Here is a 20463-nt window from a genome sequence, read left to right on the forward strand (position 1 = left end):
AAACTACACCTCAAACATCTTCCAGCTACCTCTGTTCAGCTACTCCATGTGTTATAACATCAATCCACATATGGTGTTACAACTTACAACTTTTCAGTCTATTTCAGATAACCTTCCTTCATCCCTTTATAACTCATGAGCTACAATCTTCCCAATGTGCTTTCACAGGCAAACTCCAAGGCTTCTTCCAGATTACAAGTGATATTTATTATTATAGCTTTTATACACTTCTTAACCATGTGAAACGTGCTATTGTTTTCATTAGGTACAACCATGAAGATTACTGGCAGGACCCACCAGACTGCTAAGTCTACTGCATGTGTATTGGAATGGCAATCATTAGGACCCACACCTAAAGCACCACATGGCCCCACATCTAAGTTGGTGCTCAATCCCAGGCCCTAAAACAGTCTTGGTGGTACTGTTAGCTATATGAAGTGAGACCACAAGGAGTCTCACTTCCCTCCTGCTTACTCACACTTGATTTGAAACTTACATATACCCCACTACCACCAAGAGATGCAGTCTGATTATGCATTTGCCTGGACTCTGCTGCCCAGGCTACACCTCTGGACACTGACTCATCTTGTTGGTTTTTCAATCTGTTGTTCCATCTAATTTGAGACAAGATTATGGACCTGAACTGCATGCCCTAGTAATTTTTTTTCCCCAAAAAAGTCACCTACATACTGGCATAACTTGGATACTGAATATGGATAGAATTAGAAATCATTAGTCCCTGTAGACTCAAAATCCCTCCCCTTCCATGATCTACTTTGTCCTGCCACTGCTCGGGAGCCAGAAACAAGCTTAATCCTAAGCCTAAAGGCCCACAGAGCCATGACTCAAATCACTGGAGGATTCATTAAAGTTGTGCTAGTCTTATGCTTCAAGATCACAAACATCATTAAGCCATAAAGTGACCCATACCACAACCCCATCATTTAATCAACCATCCTCCACTAAGGTGTACCATTTTAGGTAAACAGTATTAGCCTGTAAGCCTCAACAACAGTAGATCATTTTGTATTCCAGTTTCAAAAATCTATTTCCTCACCAAGAGAAAGGAACAAGTCCACCTCTTAATAATGTCACACAGTAAACAAGCACAGTGGCTCTGAAGGTGGTTTGGAAAAGGAAGTGGCCTCAAGATGAGGAAAAGACTTTGAGACTTACCCACAGACCTGCTTATCACAGGAACTGGCAATAAATTGGAAGGAATCATTAAATTTGGGATGAGCCTTAGAACAGGTATGATACATCTCTGTTGCCAAACATGAACTTAGGGGAAAAAAAGACACTCACCCACTTACAGTCTCCTTTGCATATGTCAGTTTCTAAGGAAAACAAAGACATAAAAATGACCATGTGAGTGAAAGACAGTTATTAAGCAGTAAACAAAACTTACTGCACAAAGAACACTAATGCCCTAACACAGAATCTATGTTATTATTCTTATAGTTAAATAGTTAAAGCAAAGTACTAATGATGCAAAGTTTGTTTTGTGACTCAGAACATCCCACCCACCACTCAGTTTCTGTGTATGTTCCCCAAAGTCCCTGTGCTCTCTTAATGGACACAGATTAACAGACTTTACCTGCTAATCATTCCAGAAAGATCTTCGGGTTAAAGATTGGTAGAGTTTTACATTAATCTGCCATGGACTTAGAACCGAAGTGTTTTGAGATCTACTATGTGTATAGAAATTCCTATCATAGAGTAATATCATCATGAGGATAAAATAATTGTAAAATCTATCTTTTTTGTCTGAATTCTGGAGAACTAAACTGTATCCGTAGTTGGATTATTCCTTTGGGGCATTCAAAGAAAACTGTGTTCAAGTTATGTCTAAACTAGTGGTTTTATTTTGAGACCAATATGATAATTTGGAATCAAATTCTATTTTCTCTTTCTCAGCTATGGAGGCAAATCCGAAAAATTTCTCTGCTGCTGGGACTCAACTTCCTTATCTGTAAAATGGAGAGATGATTACTCTAAATAATTCTTAAGATATTTACAAATAACTCACTGTTCTTTTTACTCTACACACTCTCCTAGAACAATCTCAGCCAGTCCTTTTTTTTGCTAAATTTTAATCATCTAACACCTTCAACTGGTATTTTATTTCCTTTAATTAATCTCTCTTGATACATATAAGCACAGCAAAATCATCAATTAATCAATTTGTACTATTAGCTTTAAAATTTTATAGGCCAGCATGGTAGTTATTTTTAAAATGCTGGAATTCTGAGTTCTAATAAAGGTTGTCAAGCACATAAATTCACCACCTATGAGTAAACAGTTGTTGTTATATTTAAAATCAAGCTAAAAAAACAGATGTATATGTATGTATAACTGAATCACTATGCTGTAAAGCAGAAATCAACTCAGCAATGTAAATCAACCTTATTTCAATTTTTTAAGAAAAGGTAAAATCAAGCTTCCTTCAGGTTTTGGACAGCCAGTGATTGCTTAAGTAACATTCTCAATCCCTCTCATGATTTCAAGTACTACCTCAAGTCTGGTGATCCCTATAGCTGTGGTCTGGTGATCCCAGACCACTCCTGGAGCTTCATATCTAAATATTAAGCAATGCACATTTCACAGATGGTTCAAAACAATGCATTAAAAAGCAAGCTCACTCTCTCTCCGTCAGTGTCTACAAGCTGCTTCTCTGCCTGAGTTCTCAGTGGTAGCCATTGAAGATAGAAGTTGGGAGGCTTCCAGGGTCATGCCTTTATCACTGCCCACTCCCATCCAATCTGTCACTGAGTCCTACTAATCCTTTTCCTATTTGTATCCCCTATGCACCCTTTCTCTACTTCATGGTTTACACAGGATTCTCATCCCCTCAGGCCTCAAGTAGCAGCTGATCTCTGCTCATCTTGTCCCCTCTAATCTATCATATGGTGTACAGAAACCACAATAACCATTTTACAGTTCAAAACTGTACAATCAGCCCCTGCAACCTGCCAACTTACACCCCTTGAATGGCTTCCTATCAACTACAAACTTCTTACACTATCCACCCCTCTAGTCTGATCTCCTGTCCAATCTAGTCTCCTCTTCTGATATCCTGGCCAACATATACATGTATTGTTGTTAGTCACTAGGTCGTTTCCAACTCTTTTGTGACCCTGTGGACTGTAGCCCACCAGGCTTCTCTGTCCGTGGGATTTCCCAGGCAAGAACACTGGACTGGGTTGCCATTTCCTTTTCTAGGAGATCTTCCTGACTCAGGGATTGAACCCATGTCTCCTCCATTGGCAGGCAGATTCTTTACCACTGAGCCACCAGAGAAGCCCACATTTTATTATATACAACTAATAATAATAAAATGTAAGGAGTACAATACTAAAGAATGAGTAAAGAATTATGGTGGTCAAAAGATTATGTGAGCTAAATCTGCTAGGATGGGGGCTGGGGGTTGTTTTCTCATGAAGGAGGTTACATCTGAGCTGAGAACATGCAGGACTTGAATAAAAGGAAGAAGGATATAAGGGGCCTCTCACACAGCATGCGCAATCTACCACATAGATCTAAACAGTTTCCTTCTCTTGCCATGAATACATGCAACATGAAAAAGGGAAGGTGGGCAGATTATTTGTCTATATGCATACTTGTTTATCCTTTGCTAAGAATAAACTAAATCTAAAACAAGGAAAACACGTAAGCAAATTCATGCATTAGAATCACATTTATACTTTACTAAACATTTATCCAATGATCTATACCCTCTATCTTTAATTAGTTATCAATTCAACTTTGAACTGATAAAATGCAAAACTCTGACAAGAATGTTTGATTCTCCCAGATTAATATTCTTAGCCTAAATCTTTGTAGAGTATTATTTCCAAATTCTTACATTTATAAACAATCCTGAGGTTCTTGCTGGTTTCACAATGCTTATTAATTATAATGGCCAGAGCTAGAGATACAAAGATTGGTCACCCTGCGGTGGGTCACCTGAAGAGCCTAATTCAACAAAACAGTAACACAGGGATCCAGCATTCACTCTTTCTTTCTTTAGGCCTGAGCTCTATAGTAAGTACAGTAATTTCTTCTTGTTACTACATTTACCTGCATAATTAAGCTTCTGTGTTCCACAGACTGACTAAAATGTGTGCCCATTTCAAATATAGTCGTGATTCCATCCTCACACAAATTCATCCAATAATGATATTCCTCACGCCCAGGAAGTCGATCCCAAAAAGTCCTGAAGGCTTCCCAGACAGCTTCCTGGCATACTGAAAAATAAACAGGGAGGTATTTTTTATGGAAGGGACTTTAGGGTTCTCACAATGACCACGGATCTGTTATTTCAGATTCCTGAGACACTCTTGCACACGGTCTATTCTGCAGGGACATGGGGATGATTCTCATTCAAAGCCCTTCTATACACCCCATTTAAACTTTTTAGACCTGAAGAGAATCTGCACTCCCCATTCCTTTCCCTTGCAAAGGAAACTGATTTACCTTCTCATAGGCAGGGGTTTTTGCTTCTCTTAAAAAAAAAAAATCCATGTTTATGTTTTAGCAAAGTACAGCTGATACTGAGAATATTTCAACAGGACAAATAACCTGTGGTATATCCATATGATGGGATTAGAATTCAGTGATAAAAAGAAATGAGGCTTCAAGCCATGAAAAGACATGGAGAAGATTTAAATACATATTGCTAAATAAGAGAAGCCAATCTGAAAAAGCGACATACTGTATGGGTTCAATGATAATACATTCTGGAAAAAGCGAAACTATATAAATTGTAAAAAGATCTATGGTGGTCAGGGATTGGGGGGAGGGAAAGATACCGGAGGTGGAAACTGATAGATTTTAAGGCAGTGAAACTATCTGTATGACACTGTACAGTGGATACATGTCACTGTACATGTATTAAAATCCACAGAAAACACAATAGAATGACTGCACTCTAATGTAAATTATGAAACCACTGTCTTGAATCCTGTTACTAGGGCTCAGGCTATGCATCTTATCTAGTATGGAAAAATTCAGAATGGAACAGTCTTTTTGTAGGGTAATATAGTTTCCTTTCAGAATTGTGGAGCCCAAAGCATGAGGAACAGTCAATTTAGTGCATAAGGCAAGAAAAAGAAATCCTGGAGGGATGGGGTGAGGAGAGAGGAGGGGGGATACATGTTTACCTATGGCCAATTCATGTTGATGTATGGCAAAGCCATCACAATATTGTAAAGCAATTATCCTCCAATTAAAATAAATTAAAAAATTTTAAAGAAATAAAAGGCATACAAATTGGAAGAAAGAAATAAAACTATGTCTTTATTTGTTGATGAAATAATCACCTATGTAGAAAACCCTACAGAATATATGAAAGAGCTACTAGAACCAATACGTGAGTTTACAAAGTTACAGAATAAAAGATCAATACATTAATCAATTGTATGTTTATATACTAGCAAGAAACAATCAAAGACCATTTAAAAAAAATACTGTTAACAACAGCATAAAAAAAGTGAAATAAATCTGACAAAAAGATGTATAAGATCTAAACACTAAAAATTACAAAACACTGCTGAGAGAAACGGACAAAGATCAAAATAAATGAGAGGATACATCCACAGAGCAAGAGTCAATACTGCTAAGCTTGCAACTCTTTCCAAATTGATCAACAGATTTAACACAAACCAAATCAAAATTCCAGTAGCTTTCCATGTACAAATTGGCAAGCTGATTACAATATTTATAGGGAAGACAAAGAACCTAGAATAATCAAACAGATTTTAAAAGAACAAAGTTGAAGGACTTGCACTATTTGATTCAAAGACTTATTATAAAGCTTTCCGTAATCAAGACAGTAAGGCATTCGCATTAAAACAGATAAATAAATCTGTGTAAGAGAATAAAAAATGAAGAAATAGATCCATCATACACAGAAGACTGACTTTTAACAAATGTACAAAAGCTAATCTTTTTAATAAATGACGCTGGAACAACTGGCTATGCAAATACAAAAAAAATTTAACTTTGACTCATATACACCAAATACAAATATTAACTCACAGTAGATCAAAGACCTTTATATAAAACCAAAAAATTATAAAACGTCTACAGGAAAAAATAACAGAAAATCTTTGTGACTCTGAGCTAAGCAAACTTAGATCTAATACCAAAAGCAAGTATGAAGCAAAAAAAACAACACCTGACATATCAAAATCTAAAACTGTTCCTCAAAAGACACTGTTAAGAAAAATAAAACAATAAACCAAACATTGGGAGAAAATTTATGCAAAACATATATCTGAAAATGAATTTGAATTTGGAATTCATAAGGAACTCTTATAACTCAATTATAGGACAAACAATCCAATTATTTTTTAAATCAGCAAAATATTCGAATAGAAACTTCACCAAAAAAGATATACAAATGGCAAATGAGCACATGAAAAAGTGCTCAATGTCATTAGCCTTCAAGAAAACACAAGGTAAAACCACAATAAGATGTCACTTCGTATCTACTAGAATGTGGTGGTTTAGTCACCAAGTCATGTCTGACTCTCAACCCCATGGCCTATAGCCTGCCGGGCTCCGCTATCCACAGGATTCTCCAGGCATGAATACTGGAGAGGGTTGCCATTTCCTTCTCCAGAGGATCTTCCTGACCCAGGAATTGAACCCAGGTCTCCTGCACTGCAGTCAGATTCTTTACCGACTGAGCTATGAGGGAAGCTGCATCTACTAGAATGGTTACAGTTTAAAAAGACGGACTATACCAAGCATTACACAGATGTGGAAAAACCAGAGTCCCAATACACTGCTGGTGGTACAACTACACTGGAAAACAGTTTTGGCAAATTCTTAAGAAGTTAAACATAGAACTATCATGTGATCCATCCATTCCACTCCAATTAACCAACAGATATGAAAGCAGATTGTTCATACAAAAAAATTTTTCACAAACATTCATGACCTCTTTCCCTATAATCACCAATAACTGAAAACCACCCAAATATCCCCAAATGCAGTATATCCATAAAATGTAATAATACCCCCAAACAAATGGTAACAAAGTATTGATACATCAAAAAATCACAGATGAGTCTCAAAACAATTAAACTGAGTAAAAGAAGCTGAACAAAAAAGGGAGTACATAGTATGAATACATTCATATATATAAGTGTAGAAAACGCAAATAATACCTGGTAATAGAAAGCAGATTAGAGGTTACCTCAGCTCTTAGATCAAGGGAGGTGTTCAGGGAGGAAGGGATTATAAAGGCACTTGAGAAAATGTTTGGAGGTAACTGAAAAATTCATTACCCTAATTGCAGTGAGAATTTAAGGATAAATACATTTGTCAAACCTAATCAGACTATATACTTTAAATATGCAGTTTATAGGCTATATTTTAAAAGGTCCAACTACTAATACAATTTTTTGAAGGGAGGATACTATTAATTACTTCCTACTCCAAGCACCCCCAAATTTCTGCTTAATTTCAAAAGTCATTAAGTTGAGTGCAGATGCTTCTTGCTTAAATGGAGATATTCTTCAAATGTGTTATACCAAACAGCTGCTGCTGCTGCTAAGTCACTTCAGCCACGTCCGACTCTGTGCGACCCCATAGACGGCAGCCCAACAGGCTCCCCCGTCCCTGGGATTCTCCAGGCAAGAACACTGGAGTGGGTTGCCATTTCCTTCTCCAGTGCATGAAAGTGGAAAGTGAAAAGTGAAAGTGAAGTCGCTCAGTCATGTCCGACCCTCAGGGACCCCATGGACTGCAGCCTACCAGGCTCCTCCACCCATGGGATTTTCCAGGCAAGAGTACTAGAGTGGGGTGCCATTGTCTTCTCCTACCAAACAGCAATTGATATTAAATTATGTATGAAAGGAAAAACTCAGCAAACCATTAGAGTGAATTAGTTCAGTGGAAAGAGCTAAAATCCTTGGTTGAACAGTGAGTGGATCTAAACAATGTCTAAACAATTGGTTTTAGGAGCATAATCCAATTACCTCTTTCAAATCTCTTCAAAATCAAGACCTATGTTGAAATATTCATTCCCTTCCCAGAAAAATATCTACTTCTGCTTCACTGACTATACTAAAGCCTTTGTGTGAATCCCAACAAACTGGAAAATTCTTAAAGAGATGGGAATACCAGACCACCTTACCTGTCTCCTGAGAGACCTATATGCAGGACAAGAAGCAACACTTAAACACTTAGAATTGGACATGGAAAAACTGGACATGATTCAAAATTGAGAGAAAGGAGTACAACAAGGCTGTATACGATCACCGTGCTTATTTAACTGCTATGCAGAGTACATCACACAAAATGCCAGGCTGGATGAAGCACAAGCTGGAGTCAAGGCTACCAGGAGAAATATCAACAACCTCAGATACGTAGATGATGCCACTCCAATGGCAGAAAATGAAGAGGAATTAAAGAGCCTTTCATGAGGGTGAAAGAGGAGAGGGAAAAAGCTGGCTTAAAACTACTACTGTTTGAACTAAACATTAAAAAAACTGAGATCATGGTATTCGGTCCCATCACCTCATGGCAAACAGATGGGGGAAAAAGTAGAAGCAATGACCGTTTTATTGAAATTATTGCTGGTTTCAGTATTTGGACCCACCAGCCAATAAGAATATTTCTTAGTTCTTGCTTAAAAAATAAGACATACTGAACTGTGTGTAAAATGCACCCATGAAATTGAGACTGTGCTACATAAGTACGACAACACAAAGTAAACCAAGTAGATGTAGAAAATTCATCTTTTCAAAGGATGAAAGTACCAAATGCTGTCAAGATGTAAACCATTCTTTTAACTAGTGTTTCTGAATCAGTATGGAAATGGTTCTAGACAGGAAAAAGAGACCTCTGAGAACTTCCTCTTAAAGGAGGTTAAATATACAATCAGATAAGATCAAGGAGAGGAAAAAGTCGAAGTAGAAATAGATTCTCTCTTCTTGGGCTCCGAAATCACTGTGGATGGTGACTGCAGCCATGAAATTAAAAGACGTTTGTTCCTTGAAAGGAAAGCTATGGCAAACCTGAAGTGAAGTGAAGTGAAAGTCACTCAGTCGTGTCCAACTATTTGCGATCCCATGGACTATACAGTCCATGAGATTCTATAGGCCAGAATACTGGAGTGAGCAGCCCTTTCCTTCTCCAGGAGATCTTCCCAACCCAGGGACTGAACCCAGGTCTCCCGCATTGCAGGCAGATTCTTTACCAGCTGAGCCACAAGGGAAGCCCAAGAATACTTGAGGTGGGTAGCCTATCCTTTCGCCAGCAGATCTTCCCTACCCATGAATCGAACCAGGGTCTCCTGCATTGCAGACAAATTCTTTATCAATTGAGCTATCAGGGAAGCCCATGGCAAACCTAGACAGCATATTAAAAAGCAGAAGCATCACTTTGCCAACAAAGGTCCGTATGGTCATAACTACAGGTTTTTTTCAGTAGTCACATACGGATGTGAGAGTTGGACCAGAAAGAAGGCCGAAGAATTGATGCTTTTGAACAGTGGTGTTGGAGAAGACTCTTGAGAGCCCCTTGGACTGCAAGGAGACCAAACTAGAAATCCTAAAGGAAACCAACCCTGAATATTCATTGAGAGGACTAATGCTCAGGCTGAAGCTCCAATACTTTGGCTACCTGATGTGAAGAGCCAGCTCAGTGGAAAAGACTGATGCTGGGAGAGATTGAAGGCAAAAGGAAAAGGGGCAACAGAGGATGAGATGGTAAGATACCATCACAGATTCAACAAACAAGGAGATAGTGGAGGACAAAGGAGCCTGGCATGCTACAGTCCACTGAGCTGCAAGGAGTCAGACATGATTTAGTGAATGAACAACAATCTTTCCTCCATGGTAACCGTAAGTTTTTTTCTACAACTGTGACTCTATTTCTATTTTGTAAATAAGTTCATTTGTACCATTTTTTTTACATTCTACATATAAGTGATATAAAGTACTTCAGTGATTTTAAACCATGTCCTCTCTTAAAATAACAACCTTTTCTCTGAAGCTATATAAACACCAAATTCTTAGTAAGTCTATTTTCCATGGTTAGTAGAAAGATAATATTTGGTTCAGTCTCTATCCAAAATAAGACGAATTTTGAATTGTAAAGAAATACAACAACTGTTTTTGAACTACGTTTGAGTTTCACCATGGAGCCCAAGGGTTTGAGTATTTGCTTACCTCGGACTTTAAAATACTTCAGATGGTTTGCCACAGCCTCTGTAACACTTTCATCTGGGCAAGTTTTCACACCATTAGGAAATAAAGTAGATCGCTTTCTTCTGAGCAACCAATGTCTCTCAGTTTCTCTGTTGTCCAGAGGTTGTTTCTTTTTAGCAGATAGAGAAGAATCTGTGGATTCTGAGTCAGTCTGGAGAAAAGAAACTGTACCCTTGGGTTCTTGGGTCTCTTCTAAAGATAAGTAGGTTTGTGCTACAGAGTGAAAGCATAAACAAAACTTCTGATAATGAATACAGAATAAGAGGAAACAAAAAAAATGACATGTGTACCATGTCTGGATTTTTAACTCAATGCTCAGATTACAGACCTATGTGCTTCAAGAGAAGTGATGTATTCAATTCTTTCTCCATTTAACTCCTCTTCTTTATTTCAAGACTGTGAGTTATTGAAACCAAGTACATATTCAATTTCAACACAAGAAATAAGAAGAGGTAAGGTCTGAATCAAGAAACATTAATGAAGAGGAAAACCAGAATTATTGGAGAAATTATCACACAGTTTAAATGAAGCAATATTAAAGACTGATAGAGTAATATTTGATTCAATTGCTTACAGCAATCATATCAAATAATGTTTTTAGAGAATATATACTACAGATATAAAGAAAAATTTAAAAAGTAACACAGATTTTTAAATACCTGTTAATGATGGAAGGTTTCCTTCTATCAGGACAAATATCAAAATACACAGAGAAATCTTCCCAAAATGAGGAAACATAATCATTTGAGCCAAAACCAAAAGGAGGAGGAGAGGCCAAAATCTGTAACTGAAAAGCCTTGAAATGTCCAGTAACAAACTGTTACAGAAGAAGTCTAACATTTATAAGTTTATGTTTGAGAACTAACAACCATTCCAAAATCATTATAAATTAGCTGAATAAAAATGGTGTCCTTTCAAAGTACCTCTCCCTTCTTTTCTGAAATAACTAACATGCTATGAGAGCAGGAGAGATAAGCTAATTAGGACAGATGGGAAGAGACAATTTCTTTGTTCTAATCTAGTCAGCTAAGCTCTTTAGTAACACTCTCCTTGCCTTTAATAAGCAGTCCACATAAAAATGTTTCCCCAAAAATAATAATGTTACACATACAACTCAGAATTTTATAATTTTTCTCAATCTGTTAGATTCACATATTCTCTGACTTTCTCTACAACTGATTTAGAAGCATAAAATGCCCAGACCAACTATACTTGTCTACATCAGAAATACAGAACAACATATGAAATAAAATCAGTTTTCTTGGAGCTGTTTCTGTTTGTAATAAATCCATGTCTTATAAGCTACTGTCTGTCCCTCCTTGATTTAAAAACTTGAAAATCTTCCACTGTAACCACTTCTATCTCCTTCCTCATCTATAAAATAGAACAGGAATAGTAAAAATAACTCATGATAGAGATAGTGCAAGCATTACAGAGGTATTAAACCATTTCTATATCCTAGTTAAGTGATTGGCTTATGACTTTAAAAAGAAAGTCAAGTTTGTTTTTTTATCCCAAGAATTGTGAAATAAAAACAGTATTAGCTTCTTTAAGAAGGCTTTCCCTTTCCACTGACAACACTCTTACAACCTCTCTACCAGCTCTTAGTATCACACTCACACACAAACCCTAAGCTGAACACACTCCGGTGATGCCAAAGAAACCATGATTTTTTTTAAACAAGCATACTGAAACTGTTCATGTGTTCATTGCTCCTATTCGACTATAAATGACCTAGGAATAAGAGCTGTCATTCATTTTTTTCTACCTTGTACATTTCCTGATAGCAGTAGATGCTCAAAAAATGTTCCCTGAACCAACAATCAAAATTACCAAATGCCTGTTAAAACAGAAGAAAAATTAATCTAAGCATCAATTATATGACATGCACTGAGTATCACATAATTTAAAATTTATATCTAAAAATCAGTCACCTTTCATAAGGAAAAAAATTATACCTCAGCCTAATGAATTGGAAATATGTTTAATATAAAATGTTGGTATTCTAAAAGCATTATTTCCATATGAATTTACGAAAATGGATTTTAAACAATCTTCAAAACATGATAAGGGACAGTGGTATCTTTGAAAAACATACAAACAAAAGTTAAGAAGTCACAATAAGATGTACTATATACTTGTTTTCCCAAAATTAGATATACAAAACAATGAATAGTCATCTAAAAAAGTTCCCTCCCCTACAAAGAAACTGGGAATGAAACATGTAGTTATAACCATTTTTATAGGAACTCTCCAAAGGACAAATATCTTTAACAATAAAAAGGTGATGACACAAACATAAGGACACTAAGGCTTAACTCAATTCACATGATTCTGAAACAAAACATCCCAACTGTTAGCTTCATCTTAAATTGCCTTTCCTTCACTGCTATACAGTTACAACATAAATCTAAGAGATGCCTAAAATAGAAGATTAAAATAATATTATTTTAAAAATTTTCTTATCTGAGAAAATACAATATAATTGCCCCCTCAAAATATTCCTGATAACATTAGAAGGTTGTAAAGAGTTGAATCATATGTAATAATCATCACATCAATTCAAGACTGTTTACCTGTCAGAACATTTAATAAAAACGTATGCTTCATCTGGTTCTTAAGTCTCTAAAAATTACAATTGAAAAATATAAAAGCAATGAAAGCAATCTGGCTTTTGCAGACAAATACTGGGTAAACAGAGCTATAAAATTATGTATTCAGTCCTAACAATTAGTATATAAGAATTTGAGGATTTTTTAATTAAAGTTATGAAGACACCAGTTTTATCTTCTATACTTACAGAAACTATACACATATTCTGGGATGTCAGAGTAGGATAGGAGTCAATATTTACATAGCTATATCTCAAATAAACTAAGTTGAGCTACATATGCAATTTTTTGCGATAGCTAAATTTTTTGCTCCAAATTCACTCTGAATGAACAAACTAAATTCTCAGATACCCACACATGACAGCAAAAGAAACAAAACAAACAACAATTAGAGTAACAGTTCCATTTAGCAACTGAGAAAAATAAGCTGCGCTTTGAAAGAGTGAATTCTTGTCACCATCCTAACATTGTTTTCTCTTATGCTATACAGAAGGGATGCCGTAAATGGCATTTTCTGAAGCCTTGATACTAAATCCTTTTTTTAAAAAAATACACAGTATTCATACTGCATGCTTGAGCTGCAAAGAATAAAACTACAATATAATGTGACTTGTCAACAAATTTGACAAGCACTGGGGCTGGCACCAGGGAGGACCTAACTCCCTTCAACTCCCAGTTATGTGGAAGTACAGATCACATAGCTTTATTATCTACAAAAACATTCCCACATTACATACACTATTGCATAATCCAAGCATATTTAATCAGAAAATATTTATGAAATATTTTGAATCAAATATTTATGAAACTTTAATTTCTATCTAATACATTAATCTATATCACCCTCATTTCCACTCCATCTATGAGATCCCAACAATTCTAATAATATATCTTATATATTTTAAATAATGTACAATGACTTATAAAACTACTGCAAGTTATTTTCTTCTCTGTGAGCTGGCCAACACAAATGCTGGTAAGCGGCTTTCCAGTAATCGTATAGAGCATCTGTGTCATGTTTGTACAGATTAACTAGCTGCTGCTGCCCTTCTGTTGCTGTAAATGAAGCTTCAAAATGAGCTCTCGAATATCTTCCCGTTTGGTCTTTATTACATGACGAGGGAACCATTTCTCCAGATGAATTGGAAGTTCAAAGTTAACAATAGGATCCTAATGAGAGAAAAGACAATGTAATCACTTTAGCAGTATAATTCAAAGTTGCTCAAAATTCATTTTTATAAGAAATGAGAAATTGCTAACTTTTTAAAATAACAGCTTTAGTGAGACATAATTCATATACAATTCACCTAAAGTATTCAATTGAATGATTTTCAGTATATTCAAAGTTGTGCAACCATCACCACAATCAATTTCATAGTATTTTCATTAAGCTGCTAACTTTCGAACATCAAAATTAAACACCATATGTTCTGCTACAATTCATTTAAGTGAATTAGTGCAAACAGAATTAGTAAACAATGATTCAGTACAACATAGAAGTCAGGTTGGTTTGAACACAATCTTCTTCAACATGTTACTATTTTGTATTAAAACAAAGAGAAAGGCCAGCAGTAAATGAAGAATCTCAGATAAAAAAACAGAAAATTCTACAGAAGTACCTTCTTTTAGTCTAAGAAAACAGCCAATTTAATGGTTTCAAGAACTGCTTCATTTTCCATTATGTTAATTTTAACAAGGAAGTTGCAACTGCAAAGACAATTCTGCCTGTCTTCAAGAAAATAAACAAATAAATGCTGAAGACTACCCTAGATCATGTTTATAAATTTGATGAAACTATTAGAAGCTAGACGTAAGAAGGACTTAAAAAGGAAATTAAGAATCCCAGGGTTTAAAGCTGAAATGATGGGCTGACTGTGATTCTAGGAGCGTATGTCAGTGGAGATTTATCTGTGCAACTATTTTTATAAGAATTAATGTTGTTTTTCTTAGGCCTTGTTACAAAGTTCCACAGGTTTTGAGTGATCAACCTGAAACCTATTTTCTTCCACCCACAGTCTGTTATATTAGTGCACAAATCTGTGAAACACAAGGTTTAGCTTTTTGAGTTCGCCAACCCCTAGGAATTTTAAGTGGTGCTACAACCTAAATGAGAAGTATACTCTACAGACTGGGGCTACATAAAGTAGAATTATATAGCAGATTCAGAATATGTTATGTAATAAGACACTCCGGATAATCTGAAAACAAAATCAAATCTCTTTGGAAAGAATATTAGAAAATCAGAATTGTCATCCTATAAGGCAGTTCCAGCGTAGAAGACAGGAAAAAAAAAACCCATAATAACACATTTAGTGGTTTCCATAATGTATGCCATCTTCTACTATAATCAATTCTCCCCAATTATACCAAAAGTTATACCTGCATACTATAACTTTCATGCTTTGAAAATACATTTAAGGATTATCTAAACAAGCCTCTGGTTAAAAACACCCTGTTTCTACAGCCATCTTCATAAATAATACTGGCTATAACTGAAATATTAAGCTAACAGTTCAAAAAAAAAAAAAAAAAGAGTGATTCCTTGCTATTTAAAACTCTTTTTAATGTTGCTACAGTTCCTATAGAATCTCTGACAAGCTAGAAAATAATACCCATTCTTGTCACTGTACTTATGTAGCTGATGGTTTTATGAGATTCTTCAATACACAAGTCTTTGGTCTTGAAATTTTTCTTCAAATTTGTCTGTCTTATTCTCTCTCTGCCTTGAATCCATCTGCGATTCCAATTATATGTAAATTAGACTTTTTAACTGTACCACACTTGTCTCTTTTGCACTGCTCTCTTCTTTACATTCTTTTTCCTTTCTTAGCTACAGTGGGATACTTTCTAGTGTCCTTTTTTTAAAGTTCCCTAATCCTGTCTTCTGCTGTATTCAGTGTGCTATTAAACCCATCCAATAAGTCTTAATTTCAGATATATCAGTATGTACTTTCAGTTCTAGAATGTCCACTCAACATTTTTTTAAAAAAGCAGATTCCATTTTCACCCATTTTGTTCATCTTTGACTATTTTCTCCAATAAATCAATCAAATTATTTTAAAGTTCTTATCTTTTTATTTCCAATATTTGGGTTATATAAGGTTCTATGCCCTTTTTTTTTTTCTTTCTTGATTACCTCTAACATTTTCCTGCTTCTTTGCTTGCCCAGTAATTTGTGATTATATGTTAGTAACTGTGAATAAAAAATTTATTTATATCTTTACATACCTTAAAGAAGCTTTCCACATATTGCAGTAAATATACACCACAATCACTGCTATTATCCTGTTTAGGAACTTTAGGGCACAAGTCCACCATGTTTGTTTTGCTGAATTCACGATGAGTTTTTCGTTTAACTTCCCATTCTACCTCTAAATACCTTAAATCAACAAAAAGTAGAGTGACTTGAATAGAAATTTCTTTACTATTATGTAAACTTTCACAAAGATGTAAAAACATCTGCTGCCAAATATGTTGCCTCCAGACACATTTCAAAAGACTTAAACCTTAACAGCACAAATTATAACTTGTGAGGCTTCAAAAATGCTAATAAAATCATCTGAGTTTCACACTAAAAACTAGACTTTTTTCAACAACTCAACTTTTACAACTCATAAAACATAAGTCACTTATATTTACAAAGTAAACTTTAGTTGCTAGTTTTTTCCAGATCCTATAGCAAATTTTAAAATTACCAACACACACACAAAATAAGAATGTGAAAGAGTTTTTTTTTTTCTAAAGTGTTACTTTTGTTCAATTGTGAATATGAATTTCAAATTTATTTTCGATGTAAATCCTTGAGAAATGTTTTATATATAATGGGGTTATTATTAATTAAATCTATAGACCTCACCTAAGTACATAATAAAATATAACTTCTGATCTAATCTTTTAAGTAATTCTTAAGGCAACTTACCAATTATTGAGCTTATAGTAAAATCATCATTACTTACTCCCGTAAATTCTGAACTGTGTTTTGTATAGAAGCAGCTTTCAAAGAATCTAGTATGAGAATGCATGGCCTATGAAAAGCAAAGAAAGAAATCAAGAGGTAAGTATTTGTATATGAAGTAAACATAAATATCTGAAATATGTGTTACAGCATGTACGCACCTTTTACACATCTTCTTTGGTACTGTCACATTCATCTCAGGACTCTGAAATAACATGAATTTTTATGACTTTGAAATTAAAGCTAGTTTGAATAAATAAATTTTCAGTCATTTTAAAAAATGTTTAAAATAACTTTAAAATTTCAAATGAGAATTCTTTTCATCATCTCGGGCTTCCCTGGTGGCTCAGAGGTTAAAGCGTCTGCCTCCAATGTGGGAGACCCGGGTTCGATCCCTGGGTCAGGAAGATCCCCTGGAGAAGGAAATGGCAACCCACTCCAGTATTCTTGCCTGGAGAATCCCATGAACGGAGAAGCCTAGTAGGTTACCACGGGGTTGCAAAGAGTTGGACACGACTGAGCGACTTCACCTTCACCTTTCTTTCATCATCTCAAGTAAGCCAAATTCTTTTTTTTTTTTTTGCCAAATTCATTTTTAAAATCTATTATTTTCTGTCACTGGTGAAAGAGTTTATAAGCTTTTACATGTGACCTTAAGAAGTTATGGAGCTTTAAAATAGCCTAAAAAACAAACTGGAACTTAAATTACTTGTATTCAGAGTTGCCATCTTAAACAAAGATAAACAAGTTAATTGAATCTGTCCTTAATCACATTTTCTTAACTGAGTAAATGAAGTCAGTAGAGACAGACTTCTTCCCTTTGAAGCACAAGAAGCAAAGTATTAATGTATATTAAGGGACAAGAGAGGGTTTCCCTTGTGGCTCAGCTGGTAAAGAATCCGCCTGCAATGTGGGAGACCTGGGTTTGATCCCTGGGTTGGGAAGATCCCCTGGAACAGAGAAAGACTACCCACTCCAGTATTCTGGCCTGGAGAATTTCATGAACGGTAGAGTCTATGGGTTGCAAAGAGTTGGACACAACTGAGCAACTTTTCACTTTCACTTTCAAGGACAAGAGATGGGGTATTTTGTTATTTTTGCTGATAAATTTAAGAATCAATAGGTCAAACTTTCTTTGATATGCAGAACTTCTCAGTTATCTTTACTATGCTAATATAACAGTAAATCTCAAGGAGGGAAATAGAACACAGGATTTACTCAGCATAACTGACTTTAAAATCCTTTTTATCATAAATGCATCTTAAAACAGAACTCAGTTTGGGAAACCTGGCTCTAGAACCAAGAAAAAACTCCCCTATTCCGCCACCATGACATTAAAGAAGAAAACCTTCCTTCTGCCCACTCTGTTCCAGTGACAATAAAGACATAAGCCTTTGCCAGCGAGGCTACTGCTATCTGTACGTATAAAAAATAATTAGGTGACTACCTTAAACAATTAAGATACCAGATCTAGATCATAAATATCAGTTTGGAGCTCCATTTGAAGAAAAGTTAACAGTAACTATCTTAGCCACAGAAGTCATATGGATTAACTGTGAGTCTACTTTGAATGATTTTTACCAACAATTTATAAAAATAGAAAGTGGAATGTAAAATATTTTATAGGAGGTGGTGACCAAAACCATCCCAAAGAAAGAGAAATGCAAGAAGGCAAAGTGGTTTTCTGAGGAGGCTGAGAAAAGAAGAGAAGCAAAAGGCAAGAGGAAAAGAGAAAGATATACCCAACTGAATGCAGAGTTCCAGAAAATCCTAAGGAGAGATAAGAAAGCTTTCTTATGTAACCAATACAAAGAAATAAAGGGAAACAACAGAATGGGAAAGACTAGAGATCTCTTCAAGAAAATTGGAGATACCAAGAGAACATTTCATGCAACAATGGGCATGAAAAAAGAAAGAGTAAGGACCTAACAGAAGCAGAAGGGATTAAGGAGCAGCAGCAAGAATACACAGAACTATACAAAAAAAAGGTCTTAATGACCTGGATTAATGGCCTGTATAACCATGATGGTGTGGTCACTCACCTAGGAACAGAAAACCTGGAGTGTGACGTCAAGTGGGCTTTAGGAAGCATTACTATGAGCAAAGCTAGTGGAGGTGATGGAATTCCAGTTGAGCTATTTCAAACCCTAAAAGATGATGCTGTTAAAGTGCTCACTCAATATGTCAGCAAATCTGGAAAACTCAGCAGTAGCCACAGGACTGGAAAAAGTCAAGTTTTCAACACAATCCCAAAGAAGGGCAATGCCAAAGATGTTCAAACTATCACACAATTGCATTCATTTCACATGCTAGGAACGTAATGCTCAAAACCCTTTGAGCTAGGCTTCAGGAGTATGTGAACTGAGAATTTCCATATGTACAAGCTGGATTTAGAAAAGGCAGAGGAAACAGAGATCAAATTGCCAACATTCGTTGGATCTTAGAGAAAGCAATGGAATTCCAGAAAAACATTCACTTCTGCTTCATTGACTATGCAAAAAGCCTTTGACTATGGAAAATTCTTAAAGACATGGGAATACCAGACCACCTTACCTGTCTTCTGAGAAACCTATATGAGGGTCAAGAAGCAACAGTCAGAACTGGACATGGAACAACAGAATGGTTCAAAATTGGGAAAGGAGTATGTCAAGGCTGTATACTGTCACCCTGCTTATTTAACTTCTATGAGGAATACATCATATGAAATGCTGGACTGGATGAATCACAGGCTGGAATCAAGACAGTCAGGAAAAAATATCAACAACCTCAGATATGCAAATAATACGACTCTAATGGCAGAAAGTGAAGAACTAAAGAGCTTCTTGATGTAGGTGAAAGAGGAGAGTAAAAAAGCTGGCTTTATACTCAACAGTCAAAAAACTAAGATCATGGCATCTGGTCCCATCACTTCATGGCAACAGAAGAGGAAAAAGTGGAAACAGTGCCAGATTTTCTTTTCTTAGGCTCCAAAATCCCTGTGGATGGTGACTGCAGCCATGAAAAGACACTTGGTCCTTGGAAGGAAAGCTAGACAAACCTACACAGTGTATTAAAACCAGAGACAACACTTTGCTGACAAAAAGCTATGGTTTTTCCAGCAGTCATGTACAGATGTGAGAGCAGGAACTTAAAGAAGGCTGAAAGTGAAAGCCACTCAGTCGTGTCAGACTCTTCGCAACTCCATGAACTATACAGTCCATGGAATTCTCTAGGCTAGAATACTGCAGTGGGTAGCCTTTCCCTTCTCCAGGGGATCTTCCCAACCCAGGGATCGAATCCAGGTCTCCCACATTGCAGGCGGATTCTTTACCAGCTGAGCCACAAGGGAAGCCCAAAGAAGGCTGAGCACTGAAAAATTGATGCTCTTGAATTGCGTTGTTGGACAAGACTCTTGAGAGTCCCTGGACTGCAAGGAGATCCAACCAATCAATCCTAAAGGAAATCAACCCTGAATATCGATTGGAGGACTGATACTGAAGCTGAAACTCCAATACTTTGACCAACTGATACAAAGAGCTGTCTCACTAAAAAAGACCCTGATGCTGGGAGAGACTGAGGGCAGGAAGAGAAGGAGGTAACAGAGGATGAGATAGTTGGATAGTATCACCAACCCAATGGACATGGATTTGAGCAAAGTCTGGGAGATAGTGAAGGACAGGGAAGCCTGGCATGC

The 20463-nt window shown here is 36.1% G+C and overlaps 2 protein-coding genes across 31 annotated transcripts in view; both read right to left on the reverse strand.

Moving 5' to 3' along the window:
• Positions 1-11162, reverse strand: part of IMPG2 (interphotoreceptor matrix proteoglycan 2) — a 77769-nt gene extending 66607 nt beyond the window's left edge. For 7 of the 8 annotated variants that reach the window (XM_060416880.1, XM_060416876.1, XM_060416869.1 and 4 more), the window contains exons 1-4: positions 10552-11162; positions 10185-10436; positions 4081-4247; positions 1306-1337 (exon numbers count right to left, since the gene is read on the reverse strand). In XM_060416880.1, the coding sequence (XP_060272863.1) occupies positions 1306-1337; positions 4081-4247; positions 10185-10436; positions 10552-10594 (494 nt within the window). In that variant the 5' untranslated portion in view covers positions 10595-11162. The remainder of the gene's footprint in view (positions 1-1305; positions 1338-4080; positions 4248-10184; positions 10437-10551) is intronic. The other variant, XM_027979604.3, reaches the window with a different exon arrangement.
• Positions 11163-12191: 1029 nt separating this feature from the next.
• SENP7 (SUMO specific peptidase 7) overlaps positions 12192-20463 on the reverse strand; it is a 164341-nt gene continuing 156069 nt past the window's right edge. For all 23 annotated transcript variants that reach the window (XM_060416974.1, XM_042232290.1, XM_060416902.1 and 20 more), the window contains 4 exons: positions 16952-16995; positions 16792-16860; positions 16064-16214; positions 12192-14005 (listed from right to left, as the gene is read on the reverse strand). In XM_060416974.1, the coding sequence (XP_060272957.1) occupies positions 13868-14005; positions 16064-16214; positions 16792-16860; positions 16952-16995 (402 nt within the window). In that variant the 3' untranslated portion in view covers positions 12192-13867. The remainder of the gene's footprint in view (positions 14006-16063; positions 16215-16791; positions 16861-16951; positions 16996-20463) is intronic.

The sequence above is a fragment of the Ovis aries genome, chromosome 1 (genome assembly GCF_016772045.2).
Source record: "Ovis aries strain OAR_USU_Benz2616 breed Rambouillet chromosome 1, ARS-UI_Ramb_v3.0, whole genome shotgun sequence".
Lineage (NCBI taxonomy): Eukaryota > Metazoa > Chordata > Mammalia > Artiodactyla > Bovidae > Ovis > Ovis aries.